This window comes from Lissotriton helveticus, chromosome 3_1 (assembly GCF_964261635.1).
Source record: "Lissotriton helveticus chromosome 3_1, aLisHel1.1, whole genome shotgun sequence".
NCBI classification, from domain to species: Eukaryota; Metazoa; Chordata; class Amphibia; order Caudata; family Salamandridae; genus Lissotriton; species Lissotriton helveticus.
The window spans coordinates 414305697-414315761 of NC_136061.1; the positions used below are offsets into that span (position 1 = coordinate 414305697).

Consider the following 10065-nt stretch of genomic DNA (forward strand, 5'->3'; position numbering starts at 1 on the left):
AAGCAGAATCATAATGGAAGAAAAGTGAACATAAATTAATTGACAATACGAAGGTGAAGTGGCATGTATTATGTAAACAGGAAGCCACACGGGTCCTACTCGCTAGCACTAAATATTACTGTGTCTTGAACAACCGACCCCAAGGAGACGACAAAAAAAAATCTCCCCTCTCCAAACGGAATAAACTGCGAGAGGAAGAAGCGATGTTGTCCCTCCTTTGTAAAACATTACAAGTCGGGCGCATTTCTCCGTTTCCAGGCACGGCAATAGTACAGCTGTTGTAGACAAATATAAAACACTAGTTAAAATCACGGGTTAAGAGGCTTTGAAAAACCGACATTATAAGGAAATGTTTTCACGACTAGAGTTACACATCCGACGGGTTGAATAAAACCAGACATACGTCTGAAATCTAGGATGGCATTCACGTACCAGCTCCCCTTAGACCACGCAGGGAGGAGGAAAGGCGGATGAACAAACGAGGCACTTTCTATGAAAACGTTTAAGCTTAAATGTGCTGTCACGGGAGGAGCACACCTGTCCCAGTCTCCCTCCATTGCTACCAGACGCGAGCATGGGGATACAAAACACCCCTCTTCGGAAAACTACTCACCAGTTCAGCCATCTTCCCCTGCTTCCCTGGTCCGAAACACCGGGGGATTAAAAACAAGCAGAATTACGCTTGACTATCCGAACGTCAATTCCCAATCTTCTTTCTATTCCTCTTGTTGTTGTTGGGTTTTCCCTCCCGCTTCCCTATTACGTTTCGTTCACATCAACAGCACTACCAGCTACCACCGGAAGAAACTTCCGCTGCATCTGACGCAACTTCCTGCCTCCATCTTTTTCGCGACGATCCTCTCGCCTCTCTCCTCTCCACTCCTCTCACTCTCTGGACTGCCCTCTTCTGGGAAGCTGCAGGTTACAACAGACAGTGTAAATAAACTATTTTTGCAATTTTCAATGGGCGAGGAACATTCTTTAGGTCTTTCATCCTTTAGCTTATGATGGGCAACCAGGAACATTCTTACTAGTTGGCTCGGGAGGATTACAGTCATCTCCATTATTATAAATTGTCCAACCATGTTCTATTTTAAAGCATTCACAGTATTCTGAAGGATTTGACTTTGTATAATACTGAATGGAAAATACTAGCAATTCCTACTTTGCCGTACTTAGGAGAAAGTCTCTTTTAAAACCATATATTTAATTATTTTTCTCTGACGGCCTGATTACAAGTGCCCTAGTTATACACTCTATCTGCATACACCTATTGGCGTAAGGATCGCTGTAGTGGGATGATATTTAGTACACCTGGTTAACTGCTTAATTTGAGCCGGTGGTTTCCGGTGATCAGTAACGGAACTTTTCATGGGCACCAGTTAAGGACAAAATCATTTATGCTAGGAACAGGGAGATTAAGTGATTTGCTTGTTACTATGTGCAATAAAGTTCACACCCTCTGCTAAAAAATACACATACTCTGTTAAAGTCTGTCAGGACAGTAGGCACAGATTCTATGTCAGGGTTGACGTTCTGGATTATCCATTCCCTTCTTTGCTTTATTTAAATAGCAGCCATGTAAACATGTGTTGTGGAGTGGAGTGATTGTATGTAGCGTAGAGTGGAATTGTGTAGGTTGGATTGGAATTGTTAGTTGTGGAATTGTGTGGCGTGGAATATTGTGGTGTGGAGTGGATTTGTGTAGCATAATTATGTGGCATGGTGTGCAGTGGAATTATGTGGACACTCATAACAGGGACTGCACCAAGAGGTTGACTGCACACACCTGCTATAATTAAGGCAGCTGATTTTAAAGCATTGGCAAAGCCAATAGATCTCGGCAATGCCCAAGCTAATGTCCATGACGATGTGAATGCTTTTTTGCTCTTTTGTGTGGCCGCACATCTGATGTTTTGCATGGCTCAACATTATTACAAATCGCGCTATGATTACACCAATGCAAGCCATGTCGTAACGCTTTTTTATTTCATAAGAGGTTGTTATATCTCAAAAGTAATGAATTGGACGAGGACGAAAAGATACTAGATGGTTGGAAAGAAAAGGAACTGTAATAAAGCTGTTTTTGTATAATATCCTGGTTTAATGTCAAACATGTGTTGAGTATATTTATTTTCAAGGAACAAAACCTTCCTCTTTGTGAGCATGACAACATGTACGTTGTATCATGCAATAGCCGGCGATGTATAATCTATGGTGATTAAAAAAAAAACAAGCACTGAACAATATTGTATAGTTAGCACTATGACGTATTGTTCTTAAGTGTTAAAACATTTGTGATAAAGTCCTGCAGTAGAAAGACTGACAGCTGTTTTACACTGAAAATATTACTGCTATCACCATGTAAGATTTACAGCACAACAACTATCTTGGGACACTGTTTCACTGGATTTAGAATGAAACATTCATGGAATCACACCCACTCTCATGCAAGGCTGGGGCGCAATGGCCCAGTCACGCAACGGATTGAGGTAAACGGCACACAACTACCTCACCCAAACGCACATAATCGGATTGAACACTGCTTTGGTGACTTTTGCATTCTGAAATAATAAAAAAAAATGACATAATGTATGGGGTGCAACAACTAGTGAAACTGTACAAAACGGTAAGGACTGTTTCACGCTTTTGCACTACCACTGACACAACGTGTTTACGTTTTCAAGCACAAAGAATTTTAAACACATTTCTGGTGCTGGCAGTCAACATTATGGGAGAATAAAATGTTTTTCCAAGGAGGGAATGGAAATAGAATAACTTATATTTACTGAGGGTGAAGGGGACATGATGTCGCCACTGGGAAAGCCGTTTTCTTCATAAAGAAAATAAAAAGGTACCTTTGTGTCCCATAAATTTTTTCAGAATTTTTCAGATTGTTGAACATCTGCATAAATGTTATGCATTAGCCGTCTCCAGGAGATCTGCATCTGTAAATCCCTAATTAATTAGAAACCGTCCCCAAATGAGGAAGTAACCCTGATGCGAAGATTTTCAAGTTTCTTCCCTAGGGGATTGGAAATCAGACCTTTCTGTGACATCATTTTCCTTACAGCTGACAATATGGTAATGGTTAAAAAAACTGGACACCATTATTAGGCTTTAAACAAAAAAAGAGAAACACAATCACATGAAAGTCTTGTCAGTAGCAGTCACCCAGAGGTGATCCAATTTGGATTAGAGTAGTATGAGTCTCAGTCATTCACAATCAGGTGAAAGAGTTTTCTTTTTTTTGTTTCACGCAGCTTAACGACATTGTAATTTTTGAGAAACGATGTAAGGAGGACCCCAGGAATGGCAGTCCTAACCCCGATAAACCCGATTGGACACCTTACCGTCCTCATAATGATGGCGATGACACAAGTAATGCAGACTGCCCAATAACAAAGGATCTTTTCCCCGACCCACAGTACGCAAGGTTTGACCCGGAAGCCGTTCATCCCGGAAGCGGCGGGACCAGCCAAACTAACCAATTGGGAACAACCCGAGCAGGTCACGAGCAGCAGAAAAAGCCAGAAGCAAACACAGACGGGGCGCCAGCTGGAAGAAAGCCGATAAAGTAGGAGACCGAGACAGACGCCGGAGGAATGGAAAAGATCTCGGAGGACGCCGCTGGTCCCAAAATAATCGCAGAAGAAAATCCGGACGAAGACCCAGAAGTCCCCGATACCTGGACCGAGGAGTGGTGGATCCGGAGGACACGCACGAGCTGCCACAACTCAGGAGAGTTGTGGCAGACAGCGGTACGTGGCGGGGACAGAGGAAGCACCCGGGAGAAGGGGAGGAGCGGGGTGGGTCCCTTTTGGGGAGGCATTGAACACTCTCGGCTCTCACCTTAGCCCTAATTCTACCCTATGCCGTCCTCTACTTACCCTCCTTGTTAGGACCTATATCCTGCACTATTTAGATAAATCTTTCATAGGTTCCGCGATTGGTGGACCGTCTCTATTCTTCTTGATATTTTCTCCCTGCACCTTGGTTATCCTTTCTTTTGTGTTTTTACACTCAGACCTCACTCCTTTTAGCAGGACCTATCACGTGGTGTAATGACAGGTTAGTCGGGATATATATAGGACGTGGACAGTGACCGCTGTTTCTTTTCCTTTGTTTGAGTGCCTGCTTGCGCTCCGGGGATCCAGACCAAGAGAGAAGATCAAGAGGTGCTTGTGCCATCCGGTAGCCCCAACAAGAAGAATCCTTGGAGGACAATCTACAAAATATCCTGTGCTTTATGAACAGGAATACTTTAGTTACTCTTCTTTTCAACATGACATTTAAACTACATCCTGATCTTTACTGTGTGGTGTTGTAAACCGTCAATAAACCCTACAGCATTGATCCTATACGGCCTCCTCGCTTCTGTTTCCGACCATCCCTCCGACAAACATCCATTTCCAAAAGGCAGAAGAAATACAAATTGGGGGGCTAGAGGAGTTTTCAGAGACCAGCAAGGGTATACTCCCCATACTTTATTAATTAAGAACACAAAAACCCACGGGTCTAGAAAAGAGAGGCTAGATTACAGGGGGCAACATCAAAACCTCGGAAGGCGTCCCGTTATAGGACGGTTTCCCTCACCCACCAAAGGTGGCATGCTACATCATTGGACAACCTCCTCGTACCTTGAAGCCTAGTCATGGTGCGGGCTACAACCCCCTCACTGAGAACAGTGGATTAAAAAGAATGGCAGGCGATAACGATAAGTAATTAAAAAAGAGTAACATAAGGGGCCTGTGGCCAGTGGAAAGACACTGGCCACAGGAAGCAGTACTTAGTCCATGCTCCATGCAGGGACAAAGACTGAAGCTGGAGGCGAGGAGGAGGCACCGACTAATAGGAAGCAAGAAAACGAGAGTGACATGGGAGACCAACAATGGTAAGTAAAGGTAAGTAATGGGCGGGCTGGAAGCCCCTTTTAAGCTTTTTTTTTTTTTTTAAAGAACAACAGGTTTCTCCTACAACACATGCATACTGTAGGAGAAACCTTAAAACAGCAAGTCCCAACATCAAACAGAGAACCATTAATCACAGTCCAGTTGTTCTTATAAACAGTTAACACGACATATAAACCTCATCTTCTTTGCTGCTCAGCGGCCATGTTAAGTCCCTTTTTCCTTATTTCTTATAAATATACTGTTAATTGATAATTGTTACTTATTGCATTTCTTATCTGGAGACTTAGATCATCCTCCCACCTTACATTGCTCTCAGTCGTGATGACTGATTGGTCAGCAACCTTTTTAGGTCTCGCCTTTTCCATTCCGAAGGAATGGGAAATGGAGAGAATTCAAGTGCTCAAAATCCTTGTGAAACCAAGGGCTTTTTGGTGCGGTTTTCTTTGAGTTCACGTGAATCACGTGACCAAACAAGCACGCGCATCAGCCTCCCCCCTCCCTCCTAATTGCATTTTGTTCACGGCCGCCACCACATCAAAGGGCTTCTCCCAGCGTGTGCTCTGCGGCTTCTCCTCCCCTAATTATTCATGGCTGGCCGGCCGTACTTTCAGTTTCCCGGCCGCTCTTTATTGAAAGCTTTTTGCCTATCTCGCTGTCTATCCTCGATCACTCCGCTGCTCTCTAGCTATGCTTGTTATTTATTCCTTTTCGTGTCTGTCTGTTCTCCATGTTACTCTCGGCTTCGGCTGCCTCTCTGCTGCCCTCTTCTGTGGCTCACCCCCTTATCTATTCTCCTCTGTGCCTCTTTCTCATGTGTGCTTCTCGTTCTGCCCCATCTCTCCCCCACTGTATCTGTCACTCCTGTCTGTCTATCCTCGGCCCCTGTGTCTCCTCTCCACTGCTGTCCCCCCCTATCGTTTCTCCTCGTGTCCGTCTGTTCTCCATGTTACTCTCGGCTTCGGCTGCCTCTCTGCTGCCCTCTTCTGTGGCTCACCCCCTTATCTATTCTCCTCTGTGCCTTTTTCTCATGTGTGCTTCTCGTTCTGCCCCATCTCTCCCCCACTGTATCTGTCACTCCTGTCTGTCTATCCTCGATCACTCCGCTGCTCTCTAGCTATGCTTGTTATTTATTCCTTTTCGTGTCCGTCTGTTCTCCATGTTACTCTCGGCTTCGGATGCCTCTCTGCTGCCCTCTTCTGTGGCTGTCTATCCTCGATCACTCCACTGCTCTCTAGCTATGCTTGTTATTTATTCCTTTTCGTGTCCGTCTGTTCTCCATGTTACTCTCGGCTTCGGATGCCTCTCTGCTGCCCTCTTCTGTGGCTCACCCCCTTATCTATTCTCCTCTGTGCCTCTTTCTCATGTGTGCTTCTCGTTCTGCCCCATCTCTCCCCCACTGTATCTGTCACTCCTGTCTGTCTATCCTCGGCCCCTGTGTCTCCTCTCCACTGCTGTCCCCCCCTATCGTTTCTCCTCGTGTCCGTCTGTTCTCCATGTTACTCTCGGCTTCGGCTGCCTCTCTGCTGCCCTCTTCTGTGGCTCACCCCCTTATCTATTCTCCTCTGTGCCTCTTTCTCATGTGTGCTTCTCGTTCTGCCCCATCTCTCCCCCACTGTATCTGTCACTCCTGTCTGTCTATCCTCGGTCCCTGTGTCTCCTCTCCACTGCTGTCCCCCCCTATCGTTTCTCCTCTCTCCGTGCAGCCGCTCCTCTGTGCCTGTCTCTCTTCTGTGCCTGTCTGTCTCTCATTTGTGCCTGCCTGTCTGTCTCTCCTCAGTTCTGCTCCTCACACTGTTACCCTGCATGCTTCGAGTGCACCAGAATAGTATGTTTTGCAATTGTTAGAAAGGCGAACCCGGGGGAGACAGAAGGTGTCTGACTGACCACCCCTAGGTCTACCCCTCCTTCAGAGAAGGGACCGAGCGATGTCGAGGGGCCTCCGACGTGAGGGCCCTCTCCTAGAATCGTACAGCAGAGTAACCACACCCCTACAAATGTACACCACACGTAGATAGAGTTTTCAATCTTTATCTGGCAATAAGTATTGTTTCAATATATACAGCAGATCCCGAGATCTGGAAAGTCTTGTGACAAAGGGCAAGGTAGCGGGACAGTCTTATAGATGGTCGGTTGCAAGGAGACTCTACGCACAGCTCTCAATCCTCGAGCTGGGGAGTTCCGGAAGGTTGGGCCGCGGCAGCGCCAGCAGGCTCCAAGATGGTTCAGCGAGTGTGGACCGCGGCAGCGCCAGCAGGTTCCAAGATGGTTCAGCGAGTGTGGACCGCGGCAGCGCCAGCAGGTTCCAAGATGGTTCAGCGAGTGTGGACCGCGGCAGCGCCAGCAGGTTCCAAGATGGTTCAGCGAGTGTGGACCGCGGCAGCGCCAGCAGGTTCCAAGATGGTTCAGCGAGTGTGGACCGCGGCAGCGCCAGCAGGTTCCAAGATGGTTCAGCGAATGTGGACCGCGGCAGCGCCAGCAGGCTCCCAGATGGTTACAGCGAAGATGGACCGCGGCAGCGCCAGCAGGCTCCAGGTAGAACAGCAAGGTGAGTTCGTCTCAGGGTCAGCCGCGACAGCGTCAGCAGGGCTTCTCGACTCCGGGATACAACTGCCGTCCTACTCCGGGGCTGGCCCAGATATAGGTCTGGAGTCCTTTGATGTCCGGACCCTCTCGCCTGGGGGTCAGAGGGGCCGGGATGATGGTGTCCAGACACCCAGCAGGGGGGTGGAGCCATCGCTCAGGGAGGCCGGGGGCCGATCGAAACCAGGCATCCGGGGACGGTTGGAGAGCCATCGAAACTCCCCTCTCCTTGTCTCAGGTTGAGTGGCCACTATACCACCCGGAGGGCTCTTGGTGCCTCGATGGCGGGCTCGCTGGGGCCGTGGCCGCGGCTGGGCCGGGACCACGTGTCTGTGACGTGATGGGCCCAAGATGGCGTCGGGCCTGGAAAGAGGGTCCGGGGTGGGCACCGGACCGGTAATGCTGGGGCGGCCCGAGTGTGCCGTGTCAGTGGTTGTGGGCCGCCGGGTGGCGGATCTGGTGGTTTGTAGGTCGTGCAGAGGTGTGCCCGAGGCCGACCTGGGCTGGATGGAGGGCCGATGTCGTCCGGGGCCCGCCCTGCGGGAGGGGTAGGACCACGCCACGAGGCCGGGTCCAACACACGTCCCCTCCAGCTGAAGGCAGGGGAGAGTCACCCATCTTCTTGGGGATTCTCCTCGCCAAAGCGGAAGAATCTGGAGAGGCCGTCAGCGTTGGCGTGGTCGTTGCCAGGGCGATGCTCCACGGTGAAGTTCATCCCTTGGAGGGAGATGGACCAACGTAGCAACTTCGGGTTCTCGCCCCGCATCTGCATCAACCACCGCAGGGGCCGGTGGTCGGTCTGTACTCGGAAGTGGGTGCCGAAGAGGTAGGGCCGGAGCTTCTTTAGGGCCCATACGACGGCGAATGCTTCCCTCTCGATGGTGCTCCATCGTTGTTCTCGGGCCAGCAGGCGCCGGCTGATGAAGGCCACAGGAAGGTCGACTCCGTCAGAGTTCATTTGGGAGAGTACGGCCTCAATGCCGTGTTCCGAGGCGTCAGTTTGGACGATGAACTCTCGGCTATAGTCGGGGGCCTGGAGCACCGTGGCGGTGCACATGGCAGTCTTTAGTGTCTCAAAGGCTACTTGGCACTCAGGGGTCCAGTGCACCTTCGGGGGTAGTCTCTTGGAGGTTAGTTCTGTGAGGGGGCCCACAATGCTCTCATAGTCCTTTATGAACTGCCGATAGTATCCAGTGAGCCCCAGGAAGGCTCGGACGTCGGTCTGGGTGACGGGGAGCCACTTGGCCGCTCCCCACTTGGTGTCCCAGATAGGTCACGGACCCTTGACCGATCTGGCACTTGCTGGCTTTTATTGTTAGTCCGGCCCGTTGGAGGGCCGTCAGGACCTTCCAGAGGTGGGTCAGGTGCTCGTCCCAACAGAGGCTGTACACCGCAATATCGTCCAGATAGGCGGCACTGAACTCTTCCAGCCCTGCCAGCACCCGATTCACTAGTCTCTGGAAGGTGGCCGGAGCATTCTTCATGCCGAAGGGCATCACGTTGAAGTGGAAGTGGCCATCGGGGGTCGAGAAAGCGGATCGTTCTTGTGCCCCTGGTGTGAGGCCGATTTGCCAGTATCCGGCCGTGAGGTCGAAGGTGCTGAGGTACCTGGCGGCTCCCAGGCGATCGATCAGTTCATCCGCTCGGGGAATGGGATGGGCGTCGGTCCTGGTGACGGCATTCAGTCCCCGGTAGTCGACACAGAACCGCAGCTCCGGGGGCACCCCGGGGGCGGCGGCCTTAGGGACCAGGACGACGGGACTGGCCCATGGACTGTCTGAGGGTTCGACTACCCCTAGGGCTAGCATCTTGGAAACTTCGGCTTGGATGCAGGCCCGGACTCGGTCGGGGACTCGGTAGGCTCGGTGACCCACGGGCGGACTGTCCCCCGGTGTCGACGTCGTGAACACACCACTGGGTGACTCCGGGGGTGAGGGAAAATAAGTTCGCAAATTGACCCAGCAGTTTCTGGCAGTCCTGGCGCTGTTTGGGTGTCAGCGCGGGAGAGAGGGAGACTCCCTCGACGGAGCCATCTTTCTCGGAGGTGCTCAGGAGGTCTGGTAGAGGCTCGGAGTCGTCCTCTGCTCCGTCATCGGTAGCCAACAACAGGCTCAGTTCGGTGCGGACAAAGTGGGGCTTGAGCCGATCGGCGTGTAGGACCCGGAGGGGGTTCCGGGGGGACTCCATGTCCACTAGGTAGATGACGGGGCTCTTGCGCTCCACCACGTTGAAGGGCCCCGTCCATTTGTCCTGGAGGGCGCCGGGGTCGACCGGGGACATGACCCAGACCTGCTGGCCCGGCTCGAATTCAATGGACGAGGCATTTTCATCATACCAGCGCTTCATCTCCTCTTGACTGGCCTTCAGGTTGGTTTCGGCCAGTTCCCGGAACTTCCGAGTCTGGTTGCAGAGAGTCAAGAGGTATCGGAAAACATCGGGCAGAGTATCGGAGGCGGCCAGCTCCCAGCCTTCCTTGACCAGGCTGAGGGGGCCTCGCACAGGGTGTCCATATAATAGTTCAAAGGGGCTGAACCCCAGGGACTTCTGGGGTACCTCCCGGTAGGCGAACAGG

General features: G+C 50.7%; 1 protein-coding gene across 1 annotated transcript in view; it reads right to left on the reverse strand.

The window, feature by feature from the left end:
- The window catches only part of SUMO1 (small ubiquitin like modifier 1), a 69983-nt gene extending 69080 nt beyond the window's left edge, over positions 1-903 (reverse strand). Inside the window, exon 1 of the mRNA XM_078680228.1 lies at positions 614-903. Within this exon, the coding sequence (XP_078536354.1) occupies positions 614-625 (12 nt within the window). The 5' untranslated portion in view covers positions 626-903. The remainder of the gene's footprint in view (positions 1-613) is intronic.
- Positions 904-10065: the final 9162 nt, after the last annotated feature.